Source organism: Ictalurus furcatus, chromosome 9 (genome assembly GCF_023375685.1).
Source record: "Ictalurus furcatus strain D&B chromosome 9, Billie_1.0, whole genome shotgun sequence".
NCBI classification, from domain to species: Eukaryota; Metazoa; Chordata; class Actinopteri; order Siluriformes; family Ictaluridae; genus Ictalurus; species Ictalurus furcatus.
Genome location: NC_071263.1, coordinates 25,812,488 through 25,833,870, shown reverse-complemented (window position 1 = coordinate 25,833,870; position 21,383 = coordinate 25,812,488). Strand labels below are relative to the sequence as shown.

Genomic DNA, 21,383 nt, shown 5'->3' with positions numbered 1-21,383 from the left:
AGTACACAGTAGTATTTTCAGACTCCTCAGCATGATGGAAGTACTCAAGTAAAGTTTGTAAATGTAGTGGTTTCCTAAATGTAACCTGCTTGTATTAGATGTAGCATACATGTCTGTGAGTCTGCAAAACACCAGTCTCATGTGTTGAGTATTATAGGAGTGGACTAAATGCAAAGGTACTAATAATTGTTTCACATTCGGCTTTGTTAAACATATATAAACTTTTTAAAAAAATTTCTTAGAATAAATGCCAGTGTGAGATTGAGCTAATTAACCACAAAGACCTTTTGCATATAATTTAAAAATGATTGCAAGCCTGGAAGACATTTGGGGTATTTATGGGTTAGTTCATTAATACAGTATCACCTGATACTCGTAGTGCCTATTAGTGGTCACATATTTCACATAATTACTGTATATCATACCAAGGGTTATGCTAGGTGCAATGTTGTAAACCCTCGTTGCATGTGCTCTAGAAACTTCTGGCTTGTCATGGAAAAAATGTCCAAAAGGACATGTATCATGTTTCCTCTGTGCACTGTGAAAGCCATTGACTGTTAGTACACTGATAGAACAATATGAGAACCAGACATAGCTGAATCAGATTCAGTTTATTCCAGAAACTCATTACAGACAAGTACAAGCACTAGTAATATGCACAAGTAATTCCTCAATGCAGGTAATGGAATAACATACAACAGACCATGCTGTTATATAAAAATAGCACCACCCCAAAGTCCTTGTACCAAGAACCTGGTTTCTAGTGTCTAGACAACTTCAAATCAGCAATATATAATCAGTTTATTAGATTTATTGGCTTATTAAAACGCCCACCATACATATCCCTGTGAATGAGCTGTTCCTATAGAAACATTCAGTACGTTCACATGGACGACAATAATCCCATATTAACCCGATTAAGACGATACTCTGATTAAGAAACTAGCATGTAAACAGAGATTTCTGATGACCTTAATCCGACTAAAGTCATACTCGAAGTAAACACAAATGGAATTAAGACGTGTGGAGTATTCCTGTTTTAGTCGCATTATCGACGTGCGTTACAGACATGTACACACCTTAATCACACTATTAACATCGTGTGAGAGTTTTCACCGCATTGTCCGACAGGACACGTACACACACGGCAGCGCTCAACCGTTTGACGGCAAACAAGAGAGCACGGCTGCATCCGAAACTGCGTACTTCCCTACTACAGTATATAGTAGGAGAAATACATGTATCCCGGCTACTATATAGTAGGGAAGTACGCAGTTTCACACGCACTTCGTAAAATTAAAAATAAAAACACCCAAAACTGTATACGGTTCCATAACGAACACGAACTGTATGTCGATATGTGAAATTCTGGAGGGAACGGCGGACAGCGTGGCGTGGGGACGTAATGACGTGTGCTGTTAGCTGATCTATGTTCTATAACACGTAAAACAGGAACATGAAAGGAATATTCTAAAAGCGACTCATGTAAACACCTTAATCAGAATATTGTCTTATTCAGAATGAGGTCCATAATTAGATTACTGCTGTCCATGTAAACGTAGTCACTAAAATATTAGTAACATATTAGTGTATTAATATAAATAGATTTATGAGTAATATCGATTAAAACTCAGTAACAAGCAAATACTTTCAACTGACTTTGTCCTTCAGTTCTTACTCCAGTGGTTAATTTACTTTGCATTTATTTGTTCCATCAGCTGAGGTCATGCTAGCAAGCTTTTTTTTTTTGTTGTTCAGCGCGTTCTTAAGTACATTTATGATGGTTTCTTTATTGTTGACAGTGTTGTAGAACGTGAGGTCCACCAGTCTTTGGAAGTCTTTTGGAGAATACGTGAGGTGTTTGCTAATGTATGGAGAGGATTTAGTGCTCACATCAATATTTCCTTCTTTTAGCTCCTTGTTTCCTATTCTCTTTACTCCTGCAGTTTGAGAGAGAGCGAGAGAGCACACGCACACACACACACACACACACACACACACACACACACACACACACACACACACAGGTTCGGTTCAGTATTATTTCCTCAGGGTTCTCCCAGTTTCCTCCCACTGTCCAAAAACTAATTAAAATAACAATTTAACTTTCATTTTAAACAGACGGTACTGTCCACGAGGACAATCTTATTGTCCGACCAAGGAGCTTATAAGCTTTTTATTTTATATATATATATATAAGATATATATATTTTTAAACTAAACCTTATTTAAGAATTTACAAAACAGCTATTTATCTCCTTTAGAAATAATGCATATGCAACAAGCAAACTAACTAACACTCTAATGCTCTAAATAAATGATGCAAGTGAAAAAAGTGTATTTACCAGGTGCTTTATACTCTTTGAACGAGACGTTGACCAGCGGCAAGTGGAGCACTATGGGAGCATCAGGATTCATTTCATCTTTAAACACATACACTTCCTTTTTGGGCTGAGATGCATACTTGCTGAGATCTATCTTTGGGAATGGTATCTGGTGCTCAGTGCAGTATTCCTGAGTGTCCTTCATGACCTGGCACATTCGAAACATACCAAGAGAAAATGAGTCAGAATGATTCATTCATGATTCATTTTTGGTTCACTGTTGTTGAAGGTTTCCACCATCACCCACAATGCTGTTGGACTGCCTGCTGATAGTGGTGCCGGTGGTAACTCCACTCTACTTAAAGAGAGCGATGCGGCAGTGCTTTAGCCCTTTAATCTGTCCAGCTCTCTCACCTCCTCATCTGTGCACTCTGCTCAAACAGATCAGCTTCAGAAGCTTCAACTTTCATGCTAATACCGCCGTCACTGGCATCGCGCTCCTCACCTACATTTTCTCCACTTACTCTCATACACTTATTACCACCAGATTTATAAACAAATACTGAAGATGAAAAACGCATTCTAATAGTAAACAGAATGATTGTCTCCATGACTCGTAGCAATTGATATGATAAAATGGTACTTAAACATGACTTGAATGATCTGAATTCAGATAAATAAACAAACAGAAGATGTAAAAAAAAAAATCTAATAAATAAAAACGCACCCTTAAATTTCTCTGCTCGTATTTTTTACCTGTAAGTGGTCCTCATCCCAGGAGTAGCCGAGGGACAGAATGACATCGGCGTGTCTGTGGGGTCGCAGCACAGGAGGGCAGGCTGTGTTAATGGCAAATCCAGAATCCACCAAGTCAAGAGTGGAGTCCATCGGAGTCAGCTTGTTCGGAAATGCATCCGGGTGTGTCTCTGTGACGAGCATACAATGAAAACAATCAAAAGAAGAAGACAGCCTTGTTACATGTGAAAACATTTATATAATGCAGATTATACACTCACCGACCATTATTATTAGGAATACCTGTACATCTCAGAGAGGTCAGAGGAGAGTGGTCTGACTGGTTCATCATCTGATCTACAACTGTCCAGTTTTGGTAAGCCTGTGCCCTCGATAGCCTCGGATTCGTTTTCTTCACCTCAAGGACTGATATGTTGTGCATTCTGAGAATCTTTTCTGCTCACCAGTGGTTATTTGAGCGGAAACCTACTTGAATTGGATCGCAGTGATGTTTGCTGGTAAATGAGACCTTTTAGCTGTAGTCATGTTCAACGTACGTGACTCGAATGGAGCTTTGGCCGAGTGTGCATTGCGATGACATCACATGACGCGTTGTAATGACGTCACACGGTGCGTCTTGGCCCAAATCTTCAGATAGTCTGTTGTAATTTTGAAAAATTGCAAGCTCCTGCAAATATAGCAGAGTTTCCATGATTTTGCGTCAATTTCTGCGATCACCAAATCGCTAAATCCTGGATTGACTGCACAATATCTGCCACTGTTTCAATGGATGTTTCAATGGTCAATGTCAGTAAGATCCCATTTTTGATCGCATGTTTGATGCAAACATTAAATGAAGCTCTTGACCTTGAAATGTGGTGATGCTGCAACGTGATTGGTCGACTGGATAGTTGCATGAATGAGCAGGTATACAGGTGATCCTGATAAAGTGGTCAGTGAGTGTACATTTATAGAATTTAGATGTAAAATGACTTTCAACAATGAGAGTAAATACAAAACAAATCGAAAAAAAAAAACTGACCCTTCGAGGTGTTGAAATTTGGGCTTTCGCTGTACAAGTTGTGCAGGAAAAATCCTCGAAGGAAGTTAAACACATGGCCGATGATGGGGCGATGGGTCAGGAAGTTGCTCACTGCGGAACCCTCTGAACGGACTCGTAAAGTATCCATTGTCTGGCACTTATCATCTGTCTCTACAAGCCAAAGGAAATGTTACATGAAAGTGCAGCTATACAAAGATAAGATAAGATAACATTTATTGATCCCACACTGGGGAAATTCCCTCGTTACAGCAGCTCAATTACACAAAAAACAGATAGAAAAGAATACACATTAAATACGAATAGAATTGAAATAAAGTATCTAAAATATATATATATATATATATACAATAGGAATAGAAAAATAAGAATTAGAGTATTAAAATAATAATAATAATAATGGTAATATATACCCCTCAATGTATGTACAGATGAATACAAATTTGAATAAATACAGATGTGTATCACCTTGTTTATATACATGAAAGGATAAATGGATTATTGCGCAGTTAACAATAGAGGGGTGGGCAAGAAATAATAATAATGTGTGGGTTGATGATGCAAAAAACAGCTAGCAGTGCTACATTATGTTGCTGTTGCATTAGAGTCTGACTGCTGTAGGGATGAAGGACCTGCGGTAGCGCTCTTTCTTGCACTGAGGGTGCAGCTGCTGAAGGAGCTGCTCAGGGACCCCAGTATTTCATATAGGGGGTGAGAGGAATTGCTCATGATAGACGCCATCTTAGCTAACATCCTCCTCTCACCCACCACCTCTATGCTGTCCAGAGGGTAGACCAGGACTGAGCTAGCCCTGGCGGGCTCTTACACGATCACTCAGGTTTGTTGACGTTGGAGTGTTAGGAAGTTGATGTCCCAGGAGCCCTCTTGCTTGTGTCACACATGAGGTGTGAGTTGAACAGTCTTGATAATGATGCATTGAGCATCGTGGTGGCATCATAGTGAAAATAGCTGTCAAGTTGCCTTTTCCTTAATTTCATGATTTCTTTAAGAAACGTATTTTTGAACCCAGTGTTTTCCCTAGTTTATCCTTCGCTAGTTCACACTGGCTAGCTAGTTCACCCCTGTAGCACAACAACCACAAACCAGTGTGGCTGAAGGTTATCTAGTGCTACATTAGAGACACGCTGCAGATTTGTGAATTACTGCTCATGGTGCATCACAAGGCTGTTAAACTCGTCTGTATTCATGAGATGCCCGTATCCGGCTGTAGTGTCTTTGTGTTAAATTGCAGAGAAAGGAACCGCATCGCTCTTACACAGAGAGCAGTGCCTGGTATAATCTCCCAGACTTCTGGGCATCAATATCAATAAACTACATCGCCAGGATTCAAACTTGTTCCAACCCGGAGCCCAAGTATGATTGATTGATTGATTGATTGATTGATTGATTTCCAATTGTCTAGTCTAGTTTAGTTTAGTTTTCAGAATATACCTAAAACAGTATATTCCGGTATGTCCAGCGATGTTTTTTTTTGCATCACGTAAATAAACAATCATGAAAAAGTATGTAAAATATCAGCTACTGCAATAACTAAGGAATAAAACACTTAAAAATAATAACCAACAACAAGGTGGTGTGATGTGGTCTGACACGACGCATTTCCCAAAATATTTGATTCCCCTTCTACCACATCAATTTGTTAACGATGACATTTTTTATTATTTGAGGAAAAAAAAAAAAACACGACACTTCATAATTTCTCTATTTTTCTTTTTTGGTTTAATGTCGTGAATTGTCCCCAAAAACATGTTAGTTTGCGTTACAGCACTTACATTATAGTAGCCATTGATAGCCATCTCATTTCTCTCTTAAATAAGACAAAAAAAAATGCAACTTAAGCACTGACACTGGAGACTCCTTCCATAAATATTACTGTATCTCCTTACAGAAAACTTCAGACTTTTCCCCCAACTTTTCCGTTTTCTAACCCATTTATTATTATTCTGAGATTATGTGGCGTGTCTACCATACAAGTCCCTGTGACTTAGCTGTTCCTATAAACGATAACGTATTAGAACAAGCACTACTGGCTGCTGTTATAGAAAATCTGACCAATCAGATATGAGAATTCAACTTATAACCTGCTATAATGTATTTTTTATATGATTCATTTAGATAACAATGAATTATATGAAGTCTTTAAGCCCAAAAAAGTGTCTAGTTTTTATTAGGAAAAAGTCTTGCACTGGAATATAATATTCTTAGTGGTAGCAGTGTGTATTCATCTTAATATTTATTAATTTATTACGTCTATTAACCCATTCATCTGTTTATTTGTAGCCGCCCTATCTGAGCAGTATTTCATCTAACGAGCATGGGAATGCCGTGCAAAAATTCTCAAAGAGAAGTCAGGATGAATGTTTTGATGGTTGAGTATGTTGAAGGTCAGTATTAAATCCCTTATTGAAGTTAACGGTGAAGATGAACATGGCTGATACGAAGGTGTACTTGCCGATCTTGTCTGCCTTTTCACCCTTGAAGGATGGTGTCACTCCAGTAAAAGAACTCCAGATCTGTGTCACGGTCATGGAGAACACACTGCTCCACATGCCTACACACACACACACACACACACACACAGTTAGTTTAATTAGTATTAGTTAGAAAGTATTACACATAATGTGTCTATTGTATATTGTGAAGCAGAGACTCTCTCCGACACAAACGCAGCACTGACCCAGGAGGAAGGAGATGCGTGTTTCCGGTAGCTTCTTAACTACATGACCTAGGTAGAACTCACTACCTAAATCTTCTGCAGGGACAAAGGCTCCATATTTGGAGAATCCCACCTCATATGGTGTAAACTCACACCACTCTGAAATCGACAAAATTAGTGAACAGAAGGAAAGTTATGATCAAAAATAATTTTCTTACTACTCTTGCTTTCAGATGCGCTCAAATCAGACTGTAACAAATGACACCAGTGTTCCGATTACAGCAGGTTGGAGGGGTAATGTGCAATCTTTACCAGGGACCGTGGAGGCACTGGGAACCTTCTTCATGTTCACTGCTGTGTAGATTGGGAGCGGGTTCTGGCCCTCAGAGACTGCCTTCTTCTGGTCAGACAGTGTACCTGTGTGTTTCTGAACCAAAATGAATTATTATTCAAGTTTTCTACTTAGAAAACTTTTTCAGCTTGCCAATATTAGATTGTTTATGACCTAACATGAGTGTCCTAAAGGGGTTTGATGATTAGATTGGCATTTATTTATCTGCCTGACATGATGAGTTGTTCGGGCGTCAGTACTTTGCTTAAAGGCCCAACGGTTTTTGCGCTACTTCCATTATAGCCGTTAGTTGGCCTCTTTATACTGGGCAGAATGTAAAGTGGCATAGTGGCATAGTGGCATCATAGACTATCGCAAAGGTAAAACAGTATCATGTGCTGAATGTAGAGTTGTCCTTCTATTCCCCTAATGTATACATACAGGTTTTCAAAGACCTTACGTCTTTGAAAACACTATATTCTATCATTTTAAAGACTGAAAATCTGACCAAAGAATGGGTATAAGTGAATCAAGAACTTCCATCCATCCATCCATCCATCTTCTATACCGCTTATCCTTTTCAGGGTCACGGGGGAACCTGGAGCCTATCCCAGGGAGCATCGGGCACAAGGCGGGGTACACCCTGGACAGGGTGCCAGTCCATCGCAGGGCACAGTCACATACACACTCACACACCCATTCATACACTACGGACACTTTAGACACGCCAATCAGCCTACCGTGCATGTCTTTGGACTGGGGGAGGAAACCGGAGTACCCGGAGGAAACCCCCGCAGCACGGGGAGAACATGCAAACTCCATACACACGGCGCCGGCGGGACCGAATCAAGAACTTATTATTATTAAATGTTTTTAGTGTCTCAAGAAATGTCAGAAATGATCTGAATTTATTGGCACAATCTAGATCTAATCTAATCAGAAACAGGCTGAAATCTTTGTCACTCTATTTAGGTACTTGTAATACACCAGATATTTGTATTTTACGGTTAAGTCTAGCACTTAGTGATTATCGTTTATAAGCTGAACAGGTTTATAATCTCGAATGGCACCTGCTTTCAATGAAATGCTCATTTATAGTTCCATTAGGATCTGAGGGCGAGCCGTTAAGCTCTGTAAAGATTTAGCTTTCCTTATGTACGTGCTATTGAGTGTCATTTTGTTTAAGCATTGGCAATGTTTGGGATCATACCACAGTACAACCCCAATTCCGAAAAAGTTGGGACAGTATGGAAAATGCAAAACAACAACAACACGAAAACAAACAGACCTTGCCAAAGATGAGGTGTTCTATGATGAGCCCCCAGGTATCGATGAAGGAGACGGAGTAACCTTCTTTCTCTCGGTTCTGCAGCTCGGAACAATAATAATGCTCCTGTGTAGGAGAGAAGAGACTGGCTGTGCTCTTAGACAGCATCTTCTGCGCAGATGCTATCGGGGTATCCAGGCCTTCTTTTGACCAAAACGGGTCAGAGTATAGATTAGCAATGGCCCTTACACAGAGATAGAGAGAAAGAGAGAAGGGAGCATCAGATTTTTAAAAAAACCAAAAACAACATAAAATCCAGCAACACAAAATTCTATACACCGTGTTGTGTTTGCATCTTTGACAAAACTCAACAGCAGCATGTGATTTTGTTTATCACGTGACATTATTCATTAATTTTCACATCTGATCACTTAATTGTTTACGTCATGTGACAAACCTTGAGTTGACTTCACTGAACCATTAAAGGGTAAATCATGATCAAATGCAGCTTGTTTATCACATGATCACACACATGTGAACTGTGTACTATATCATGAAAGTGTGTGTTTGAGCCTGTGATGCGTTTAAACACCCACCAGGTGGAGCCAGACACAGAGGTGATGTAGGTGATGACATCGAGCAGGCCGAGGCTCTGTAGCCCTTTCAGAGAGCCGTACGTGCCCGTCATGGCCCTGGAGCTACCTCCTGAACACACCACAGCCACTGTCGGCACCTAAACACACTCTAATTTCACCTTCAAATGAACTGCTAATCATAGTGCTTCACATACTTCTACCGCTCACAGATACTGGATCATTTTCCTCAATATATAAACGACCATGTGTCATATTTTGTCTCATTTGTTTAACTGGGTTCTCTTTGTCTGCTTTTAGGACTTGTGTGAAAATCTGATGTTTTAGATCATGCAGAAATATACAGAAAGTTCTAAAGGGTTCTCAAAATGTCACGCCCCACTGTATCTTTATAACATGTATAACTATGATACAGTCAGTGTTTCTGTAGTGTTGCAGAGTAAATGAGAGAGAACAGGACATACGTTTCCATACTAGTGTTCTTCTTATGACACAGCCATATAGGTTGCTATAACTTTGAAGGACACGTTCTAACATTACGTTATTATATAATCTATCTCAATATGGAACGGTTATAAAATCCTGTTCCTGTGTTAGGTGATGTTGATTTGGTCCAGGATGTAAATACGAAATTTTTTAAATAGTAGATTTAATTACACTCCACGTTGAATACTTTAGCAATTACAGCTTTGATATTAAAAAAAAATAATAATAATTATATTCTAATCTATATTGATTCCCCGGTAAATGGGTTATTTTGTGTAGATTCATGACTTAGAACCCCGATTAAATTTAGTTTTCAGTTTTCAGTCCGGGATGTACAGGACAGTACAGAATGTGGAACCGTTAAAAGGGGGTGAATACTTTTGCAAGGCACGGTAGATATTTGTCTCCTACCTGGGTGGGATCCAAAGGAGTTTGAAAATGGAGTATTTTCTGCAGTGCACGAGACACCACCTGTTTCCTCTTAATCAGAAACGCCTTCTCGTCTGCGGGTATGTCAAAATCCAGACGCACCTTCATGTCCTCCTCAGGGCTACACACACACACACACACACACATTGTAAATCCTAATTACAATAATGAAATAATCACAGGTTAAAGAATGAATGACATTTCTGAACAAGGATGAATCAATGAGACAATCTGGACTTGTTATACAATCATAAAGAATGGTGAAATGTCTTAATGAAATAAGTCTAGATGTCCAGAATTAGACAACATGATAAGTATGACTGAAAACCCCATACAGACAAATATCTGTTTTGCGTAATACCTGTCCACTATGTTCAAATGTAAGTCTACTTTGTCCTGTGGAGTAAAACAAACATTTTCAGCGCACAATCTTTATACGTGATGCCATAATCACACAACAAGTGATTTAGAAGGTTATTGAGCTTAAGGTTTTGGGACTTTGGGGTTTGGGATGTGAACTGTGCTCTCACCTCTGCCACAGGAAGAGAAACTGTAAATTCACCTGTGGCTGCAAAAGGGGTTACAGGAACTACTGCAGGCTTGAAGGTTTTATCATCTTTCACCTATCCTCATACAAAACATTAAAACAGAGAAAGAACAAAATAGAAAATGGATAATAAATGAGGTCCAGCCCTTATACAAAGTGGAGAAAATGTTTAGATTTGATCAGTGGCATTGCTTCAGTGATTATAAACTATTCTGTGCTTCTTTAAGTGCAATGCGTAGTCGATTACATACGATGTTTAGAGCTGTTCTAAAGACGTGATGATGTAAGACAAATCGTCGACAAACCTTCCAGAGTCCAATCTCGGTGTCCAGGTTTTTGTTGATGTAGTAGCAAAGAGTCTGCATGAGGCTGCTTTTCTGGGACATTGAGATCACTTGTCTTTTGTTATACGCTCCTTGTAACATTAACAGCATGTCAGGTGGAACTAAAACACATACAATAAACGGTGGAGAATTTCTGTGCGCCATCCATACCATAATATACAGTTTCCGCTGGATACTTTTTTATCTTCTTACCGTCAGTGGGCAGATTTTCCAACTTCACCTCCAGAATAGACATCGGGGCGGCCTGAAATCACAACAAAACGTGCGAGATGAATAAAAACTGCCCACATTATTACACACATTAAGCTAAACCCAGAACTTGAATCCCATAGAAAAGCTGTGGGGTGAACTGAACAGGAGAGTCCACCAGAGTGGACTCTCGAAATCTGAAGGATCGGGAGAGATTCTGTATGGAGGAACGGTCTCAGATCCCTTGCCATGTATTCTCCAACCTCATCAGGCATTGTAGGAAAAGACTCAGAGCTGTTATCTTGGCAAAGGAAGCTAGCACAAAGTATTGACTAAAAGGGTGCCAATAATTGTTGCACACCTATGATCAACAAAGATATATATATATATTTTTTTTATAAACCTGCGTTTTGTTTGAGAGCATGTGAGAAGAGTATTTTGTGATTTTTTTTTTAAACAAAAGATCAAACAATTTTTTGATCAAAAGTTTAAACAATAAAGACAATTTTTTTTCACAGCTTTCTTCGCTCATATCTACCAAGGGTGCCAATATTAGTGGAGGGCCCTGTATTAAATTAGTCTACTAGATTATTGAAAATGAACTTGCATGTATATGGTTACATCCGAATAAACGTTTTTGTAGGAGCCCTTTAAATTGTTTGGCTGTTTAAAATGTAACAGCCTGAGAAAGCACTTACCAGTAGAACTCCATTAGAGCAGTATTGACCAGGCACTCCAGGTCTGTAACACAAACCCAGAGACATAAACATTGGCTTACTTCATCTTAATGTCTGAACTAGGAAAACTATGAAGAAGATCAAAATAAAAGCATTATTCGGTTACACTTCCCATCCACAATTTTTTTTTGAACAAAATATCAAAAGCTAAACAATAAAGTCAATTTGTCACAGCCTTTGCTCATATTTACCAAAGTTGCCAATATTACAGTACAGTACTTAGGCAGGGTGGGGGGATTATTTGGTTAAACTAGATGTCAAAAACACTGCATTGGCAGTGAGTTGACTGTTCACATTTCAAATGAATTGCAAATATTTTTCACAAAATTTCACTAATATCACCTAGAGTGTAGTGGTAGACTGTACTGTAAGTCTGCACTGCAATAAATGCCACTTAGCAAGTCCAAATATCATGAATATACTCAAATGAATCTAGTATTTCTTATGATAAGGTTACGATAAACCAAATATAAGCTCGTTAAACATATTTCTAGACATTTATGTCTCATTTCAAGCTTTTGAAATGGTAAATCATTCTGCTTCTTTCTAGAAATGAACGCTTGATCTAGAAATGAATGGAAGACTATTCTCAGCTTGAAATGAGTACAAATGGCTTGAAACAGGTCTCATAATGTTATATTTGGATTATTGTAATCTTATAATAGGAAATACCAAATAATATGACTATATTCAAGGTATTTCTACTTGCTAAGATGTCATATTTTGCTGTGTGATTTATTTATTTATTTATTTATTTATTTATTTATTTATTTATTTATTTATTACCTCTCTGTGATATCAAATTCCACCCACAGCTCGTCCTTCAGCTGAAAGTATAGAACAAGAATCAGCGATCATTCACCAGCTTCATCTTCATGTAATTATGTTCACGCAAATATTTTACCCCAGGTTTTAAAAAATCGTTAGGTTTAAACTACTTTACGATGTGTTACAACATGTCCCAGCTTATAAGCTTTCATAATCCGTACATATAATAATGAGACTCCACTATATATACACTATATATACTATATACGATATAATAATGCTCCACTCTGCAGTGCTTGAGTACTTTGAAACCTTCACTGTAAGAGACCATGAATAGACTGTAATTTACCAAAACAACATGGTGTTTTATTTACAGTTAAATCCTGCAAAGATCAGGTTGCGTATAACTTTCGCAGCGCTAAATGCAGTCAGTCTGCCTAAAGTGTCTAAAAACTTGCTAACCATGTCTGATGTCCTCACACAGTGACGGTCATGCTTAAATCATGTTGTTGGATGGTTGGTTATTTGCCATAGGGAAAAAGTACATACGTCTAATCAGGTCAGTGTGGAACTTCAGATACACTTGGATAAGCAAGACGTCTTACTCCATTCCATCTTACTCAAATACTTGACCATAGCTTTCTCAAACTCATTTTTAACAAGGTTAAAGTAAGAGTTCAAACGATCTTCTGAAAGAAGATCACGTCTTTGTCTTGTCCACTTGTGCTTTGCCATTCTTAAGCTCTTTACAGTAGGTTTGAACAATGATTAAAGGTGCTGAAGTGCATTTTATGGGCTCCGATGGCATAATATTATCTCAAGCCTCAGATATCCTGCAGGCTCATAACTCATTTCTGAACTTGTGAATGTCCAGAGCTACTGACCTTATCATCTGTGATGAAGACCTTTGTCTCTTTCTGACCCAGTTTGAGGGTGCTGATGTCGAACAGGATGCTGATGCATTCGTCATCCTTCACGACGTCTTCGTCAAACAAATTCAGCTCCAGAATGTTCTAGAGGACAAAACAAAAGGCCTCTTAGTTCTGTACATGGAATGAAGTATGGCATGTAGTATTGTTTGTACATAATTAGGCCTAGGGTTCTACATACAGAATCAAAGGAATTAACACTAACACACCAGATCTTGGCACGTCATGGTAGAGGAAATGTAATAGTTATTATCCATTTACAGCATTTAGGTGCTTTTTATGGGTCCATTTATGGTGAATTAAGTGTTTTATTGTAAAGAAACCACTAATGGAGTAGCTACACTGTTTGATTCGGCAAACCAGGAGAATCTGAATATTGGTATTAGGTTTATTAGATCAGACTTGGATCACCTGGTGCAGACTTGCACCCTTTGGGACTAGGGATGCATCCACTCACCTTCACCTGGCTGAAGGGGCAGAAGAAGAAGGTCTCATTCCACTCAGGTGTCTTGCAGTTATTGATTGTCCTGGTTCTCGTGGTACAAGCTGAGGCCGTGGGGAGGCTTAGGGTCACATAGAGGTCAGGGTCTGAAACTGTGGATGTATGTGAACAACATTGCTCTTAGCTAGACATGTGTTCATAATCGCATGTAAAGTATTTAAAGAGAACAACAGCTATTAAGTCGAGGTAACAAATTAAAGGAAAAAAAAAACAGTGGCTCTGTTATATTGTAGACGGGGGATATTTTTGGAAGAAGTTTTCATCACTTCAGTACAGTTCCAGAGACTTATAGAATAGACACTGAAGTTGTTCTGGTAGCTCGTGGTGGCACAACAAATTCCTAATCTTGTAATTAGAAACGTGTTTAAATTAGGTTTAGTATAAGTTTCGATGAGAAACGTAATATTTTTATGTGAACCATACGTAATAGTTTTTCTTAAATCTAACGACCACACATTGCTTTTTTTTTGTGTGTGTGTACTATGTGTTCAGCTACAGTATGTTATTCCATGCGCCACCTGATGGTTACTGTGTGAAGCACAACAACTAAATTTAAATTCTAAGAAGCGTGCCTGCAGGGTGTCACGTGTAATCGCACGTGACAAATCCCGTGAAACTGCGTGATAAAACACGCATTCTTAAAGGCCACATATGTATAACCTAAGCAGGATATAAAGCTCTTTATGTTTTGAACAATTTCTGTTCATTAATAATGGAATTATAAAACTCATATATTGTCTCGTAATAAGTCCTCGACGCTTCACTAAGAAACTTCATGGATCATTATTAAGCTAGATAGATTATTTTAAACGAACAGTTAAGGGCTGTTTAAATCAACAGAATCCAGGTCTGTGTGTGTGTGTGTGTGTGTGTGTGTGTGTGTGTGTGTATGCTGACGTACATAAGTCATATGAATACAGGAAATTTCCTCGTAGCACTTTGACTGAGAGGTTCCATTGTGCTGACTGCTCCTTCTGTAACACACCGGTAACAAGAAGAACATAATATTATTATATTATTAGTATGTATATGCTAATAGTTTATCGCAAGCAATAAGTGTATTGTAAGTGTACAGTTTATAAAAGTTCTGTAGTAGTAGTCAAATGAATTTCTCAATTTCTCAATTCCAAGTTTGAAAGGACTATTTCCAGCTTGATTTTACAGCAAACATAAGCCATAAATATGACAAAAAAAATACTTCAGAAATTTTATATACTGTGTACACTTACTTATAGAGAAGATTTTTATTTTTTTTTATCAAGACGTAATTCCCATTGCTCCATTTTTATTATTCTAGAGTTTTGATGACTTTATTATTATTCTAAAATGTACAAAAAATAAATAAAATAAAAATAAAGAATGAGTGTGTCTAAACTTTTGACCGGTAGTCTACCTTTTGAAATACCACACCTGGGATGATGTTACACAGTGCATTTCTAACATGTTCAATATCCTATATCATAACTTCTTCTTCTTTGTCCGGCCTTTTCCCATATCCACTTGGGATTGGCTCTCCTAATCTTTTCTCTCCAGATTGCTCTGTTCTGGGTTGTCTTTGGGTCTATATTGTCTCTAGCGAGGTCTTTATTTATAACATCCATCCATGTTAGGCAAGGTCTTCCACGGCTTCTCTTTCCTGTACCAAGTTCCAGCACTTTTCTGGTCATGTGGTATTCTGGTTTTCTCATCACATGTCCATACCATCGTAGCCGCACTTCAGTCAATTTTTCAGGTAGTGATCTGACTTTAAAACTGCCCCTGATATATTGGTTTGGATATCCTATGTCATAACGTTTTTTTAAAAACAATTTTAACAAATTCCACAAACGCAAGAGACCACACCTTTCTTAACTTCAGACCTGTAATTAAAATGTATTTTAAGCAAGTACATGTTTTAGTCTGTAGCTAAAGTATCTATTTACAGATTTTATCTATCTATTAAAATCTATTTATTTTTAGTATTTCATTCATAACTGCAACATTTGTCAGTAAGGTTAAATGAAACGAGAAAATAGTACCTGCATTTGGAAGTGTCACAAAGTATGCCTTGGCTGAAGAGAAAAGAGACAAGAAGTGATCCAAGCAGTCTGTTAACCCTGAAGAACTCTAGAGGACTGCTTGCTTTATATATTGCGTCATGTAACAAGCAGGCCGTGATAAAGCCACACCCTTTGCTGTATAAAAATGACTGGATCCAGTATTATATAAAAATGATAAAAACAACATTGTCCTATTTGATTCCATGAAGGGGGGGGGGGGGGGGGGCTATTTTCTTTGCTCTGGTCCTTGAATTAACGTAAAGTTGTTTTTGTTGTTTATAAATGTTTCAGTTTCATTCCCGCATAATCATATTCTGAATTTACATTTGCAAATTTTGAATTTGCAAAATGCAGTCATAATAAAATCTATTACTAAAAGCACACAGTAACACAACATAGATGAAGGGAGTGAATGTCTGGCTGGTCCTTTTTTTTTTTTAGTTTTTCTCACACTCCAGTGGATTTATTGAAATACAGTACTGTACTAAAGTTTTAAGCACATGCACAGAAACGCTGTAGAGCAAAGATGCCTTCAAAATAATGAAATAAAATTTTTCTACATTAAAAAAAAATTTACATAAAGAGCAGTAAACAGTAGTAAATGAAACAATGTCAATATTTGGTGTGACAAAAATTTAATTCAAATTAAAATAAAAACAAAAATAGTAGTCTCAGGTAGAATTAGTGCAGTTTTATAAGGAAATGAGTCGTAAGTTTTATTGAGCAATTTGCAGAACCAGTCACAGTTCTTCTGGAGATTTTGACTGTCGCACTCGCTTCTTATTTTTGCAGCAAAATCCAGCAGCTTTCATTGTGTTTTTTTGTCTGAAAAGTGTCTCATCACTTAATACGCGGCTTTCTTTACTGACATACAAACATTTTCTCTAACATTTAATTTTGTGCTGGAAAACTAATGTTTGGGAATCAAAAATGTTTTCGTACTAACTCGATAATGTAGAAGTCATCAAATAAAAAAAATGATAACAAAGTTTGTACTAAAAAAAATAGGGTGCCAAGACTTTTGTACAGTACTGTATATCATTCTGAAGTGTGAAATGTGTGAAGATGCCTAATGTAAAATGTATTTAAATGTGTTTTAAAATGTAGTAAAATGTACACTACCGGTCAAAAGATTAAAATAATAGACACACTCATTCTTTATTTTTATTTTTAAAATAAAGAAACAACTCTGAGGTAACACAAATGGAATTATGGGAATTATGTTGTGATAAAAAAAAAAAATCCAAAATAAATCAAAAATAATTTGATATTTTAGCATCTTCAAAGTAGACGCTCTTTTCGCTTTAGAAATTTCCAGAAATGTATTCTTGGTGTTTTCTCACCTGATTTCTTGAGGAACTTCCCTGAGATGCTTTTTAAACGGTATTAAAGGAGTTCACACCGACGCCGGACTCTTATCGGCTGCTTTTCGGAATATTTCCCTCCGAGATCTTTATTGGAAAGATCTCGGATAATGCATAAAGTGTCAGTGAGATATATGTGTGTATATATAAACCCAGCAAAAAAAGAAACGTCCTCTCACATTCAACTGCTTTTATTTCCAGCAAATTTCTCAAGGTGTAAATATAAAAAAAATCAATATTAATATATATGTATTTATATACAATATTATATATATATATATATATATATATATATATATATATATATATATATATATATATATATATATATGTAATATTGTATATAAATACATATAATTTCACCAATGCACCATCACATTTTTGGGGTATGTCATCAGTCCAGAGGGGGTCGCCATGGACCAAAGCAAGGTGAGGGTGGTAGTGGAGTGGCCCACACCCCGAACCGTCAAGGAGCTGCAACGCTTCCTGGGTTTTGCGAACTTTTATCGGCGGTTCATCCGAGATTTTAGCAAGATCGCACAACCCCTGACATCCCTCCTAAAGGGGAAACCTCGGCACCTCGCCTGGACCTCTCACTCCCAGGGGGCCCTGGAGAGGCTTAAGCGGGCTTTTACCACTGCCCCCATCCTCCGACACCCAGACCCCTCCAGTTCGTCGTGGAGGTCGACGCGTCTGAGACGGGAGTGGGGGCCATCCTGTCTCAGAGGTTTGGGAACAGACCCAAGCTGCACCCCATGGCCTTCTTCTCGCGAAAACTGTCTCCGGCGGAGCGTAATTATGATGTGGGGAACCGGGAGCTCCTGGCCGTCAAATTGGCCCTCGAGGAGTGGAGACACTGGTTGGAGGGCGCCGACCACCCATTCATGATCTACACTGATCACAAGAACCTCGAGTACCTGAGGAAGGCTAAGCAGCTCACACCCCACCAAGCACGCTGGTCTTTGTTCTTCTCCCGGTTCCAATTCACCTTGTCATACAGGCCAGGGACTAAGAACACAAAGGCTGATGCTCTGTCCCACATCCACTCTCCCAAGGGCCTGGCAGATCAGGAAAAGTAAATCGTACCCCCCTCCTGCATTGTGGGCGCCATCGAGTGGGCCCTGGACCAAGCCCTAGCTCGCCTCCCCAGGTCACAAATCCCAGTAGCCTGTCCCCCAGGGAAGCAATTCGTGCCAGAATGTTACCGCATGGAGCTTGTCACCTGGGTTCACACGACGCGAGCGACGGGACACCCGGGGGCCCAACGCACTTACAAACTGCTAGCCGAAAAATATTGGTGGCCCCACATGCCCAGGGAGGTACAGCGTATCGTGTCCTCCTGCTCCACCTGTGCCCGCTCAAAGACGCCCCGTGCCTTACCCTTCAGGAAATTGGTACCATGGCGGTTCCGGAGAATGCCCCTCTGGACCCGTTAGAAATCGAGGGCCGCCCAGCTTACCGCGTCCGGGAGATCATGGACTCCAGACGCAGGAGAGGGGGACTTGAGTATCTGGTGGATTGGGAGGGTTACGGCCCAGAGGATCAGTGTTGGATCCCATCCCGGGATATTCTGGACGCAAGCTTGTGCGACAACTTCCACGCGGCTCATCCAGAAAGACCGGCACCCCGGAGGAGAGGACGGCCTCGGAGGAGTTCGGCTCCCGGAGTGAGCCCTTTTGGGGGGGGGGGGGGGGCTCTGTTACACCACGGCGAACTCGCAGCCACCGAGCCGGCGTGGACTACATATCCCAGCCACGCCCACGCTCAAGTTCACCAGAGTACTGAGCGCCAACACCTGTGCGCCACCCAAGGTTATTTAAGACCTTGTTAACGACAGCACAGCGCGAAGTAACGCTCAGTTTTCCCCAAACGCTAGTAAGTTACCGAGCTTACTACTACGCTTCGGACTTTCATGGTTTAAGGACTTTAGCCTCGTTTACGACTTACGATTCCCGGATCTCGTCTTGGATTCTTTCTATTGCTTCGGACTGTGTGCTTTGCGCTTCACGCTTCCCTCGCCTTTCTGTCGCTGCTCGGCCCGCGCTTGCCTCCCACCTGGTAACGTAACAGTAGGTAGTATATAGTAACTTATATAATCATTCTTACAACCATGGTGAGCAGAAAAGCATCTCAGCATGCGCAAAACATCAAACCTCGAGGTGGATAGGCTACAACAACAGAAGATTAATCAGGTTCCACTTCTGTTAGTCAAGAACAGGAATTTGAAGCTATCATGTTCACAGGCTCAGCTGATTTTAGTGGAATATCAACATAAGCATACGAAGGCCCTTTTCATCAACATGTATAAATGATAAAAGTCGTTGCCGTATTAAATACATTTGAAAGGTGCAATGAACTTTTGCTGTCTGTTTGCCCACTCCGTATTCAAAGTCTTTCCGTTAGTCTGTGATGATAAACCTCATGAGTGTATTAAATACGCTAAAAGCCTATAGGATTTTCATTTTCATTTTCATTTGGAGCCTCATGCAAACCATGAGGTCATTTACATGTTTTCTTAATACCATGAAAATGATGTGAACTCTTTGTCTTTACCTCAGTTGTCATCTTGATATGCAATGCCAAACTTCCAGAACGAGTTTAAGCATGTGATTCCGACTAATTTTTAGGTCAGTCTCAGGGTCGAAACTACCGAGAATTTTTATGAAAAAATAAAAAGCATGTATGACAATGTATCTAGTTTTGCAGCACACATTACATCGTGGCAGACAGCAGAGCAGAGCTTCTTCGGTGCAGCTAAAATCTGGACGGAAATGATCAATATAATAATAAATACAATATATTTATGTTCATAAATATACTGACATGATTGACACCCTTGGTAAATATGAGCAGTTGTTTTCATTGTTTGACGTTTTGATCTTTCGTTCAAGAAAAGCACGTTCGCCTCACACCTCCAGGGTTGGGGGTTCGATTCCCACCGTGTCCCTGTGTGTGTGGAGTTTCCTCCAGGTACTCCGGTTTCCCCCCAGTCCAAAGACATGCGTGTCCAAAGTATCCGTAGTGTATGAATGGTTGTGTGAGTGTGTATGTTATTGTGCCCTGCGACGGATTGGCACCTTGTCCAGGGTGTACCCTGCCTTGTGCCCGATGCTCCCTTGGATAGGCTTCAGGTTCCCCGTGACCCAGAAGGAAGGATAAACGGTATAGAAGATGCATGGATGGATGGATGGAGAACACACTGCAATATCACGCTGCTCATGTTCTAAAACTCAGCCTGAGTTTGAACGCAGCCTGCTTGAAAATCGGCTTTGCACTAATAGACATTCGGACAAGTTGTGCATCTATAAGTGTCTGTTAGGTGTTTGTGTACTCCCTGTTTTAACAGGATGAAAAGATTAATGCTCATTGAACAACGGGTAGAAAAAAACCTTTACTGGACAGTGCACTCTCCGTTTGTCCCACCTCTGGACACATGACTTCTCTTTATGGGAAATGGTCTGCACTTATATAGCGCTTTTATCCAAAGCGCTTTATACTGTGTCTCATTCACCCATTCACACACACACACACCAATGGTAGCAGAGCCATGGTAGTCATCGGGAGCAACTTGGGGTTCAGTGTCTTGCCCAAGGACACTTCGGCATGTGGAGTCACGCGGGCCGGGAATCGAACCGCCAGCCCTACAATTAGTGGGCAACCCGCTCTACCACCTGAGCCACAGCCGCCTCACTTTATAGTATAACTCGTTGAAAAGTCTACCATAAAGAGTCATCATAATGAGTCATACTAGGTAGGGCTTCTCAGAAGGTGTTGATAATAACATGTCAGGGAAGGTTGTGATTAAGAAACACATTTCTGTTTTAAAAAAAAAGACAGTGTTTCAGTATTGTCTGTGATACAGTATTTTTAAATAAGAAGATAATCCCTATAGCAGTGTGGAGCGCTAATGTTCTCTCTGTACTGTGACTGAAACCCATTAAATGGTTTATTAGAACAACGTCAGAACAAAATATAACTGAATTAAGAAGAAATTTATTTCAGAATCTCATTACAGACAAGCCTTATCAATCTCCAAATCTTAAATAATTTATAATCTATATA

At 39.4% G+C, this 21,383-nt stretch overlaps 1 protein-coding gene across 1 annotated transcript; it reads right to left on the bottom strand.

The window, feature by feature from the left end:
• Positions 1 to 1,686: 1,686 nt before the first annotated feature.
• LOC128612599 (cytosolic phospholipase A2 zeta-like) lies at positions 1,687 to 16,001 on the bottom strand. Its single transcript, XM_053632903.1, has 20 exons — positions 15,937 to 16,001; positions 14,820 to 14,892; positions 13,874 to 14,010; positions 13,372 to 13,500; positions 12,506 to 12,546; positions 11,681 to 11,723; positions 10,986 to 11,037; positions 10,755 to 10,894; positions 10,433 to 10,525; positions 10,264 to 10,298; positions 9,885 to 10,023; positions 8,991 to 9,127; positions 8,416 to 8,638; positions 7,109 to 7,223; positions 6,818 to 6,955; positions 6,593 to 6,691; positions 4,102 to 4,272; positions 3,081 to 3,250; positions 2,346 to 2,532; positions 1,687 to 1,940 (listed from the first exon to the last, which is right to left on the bottom strand). The coding sequence occupies exons 1-20, from the start codon at positions 15,940 to 15,942 to the stop codon at positions 1,687 to 1,689; spliced, it is 2,382 nt and encodes a 793-aa protein (XP_053488878.1). The 5' UTR covers positions 15,943 to 16,001.
• Between the last annotated feature and the right edge of the window lie 5,382 nt (positions 16,002 to 21,383).

Coding starts and splice junctions, on each gene's coding strand:
- LOC128612599 (XM_053632903.1), bottom strand. Junction 10,024..10,263: donor CATTTGAACATAGTGGACAG/GTATTACGCAAA, acceptor GTGTGTGTGTAG/CCCTGAGGAGGACATGAAGG. Junction 6,956..7,108: donor CAGTGCCTCCACGGTCCCTG/GTAAAGATTGCA, acceptor TGTCGATTTCAG/AGTGGTGTGAGTTTACACCA.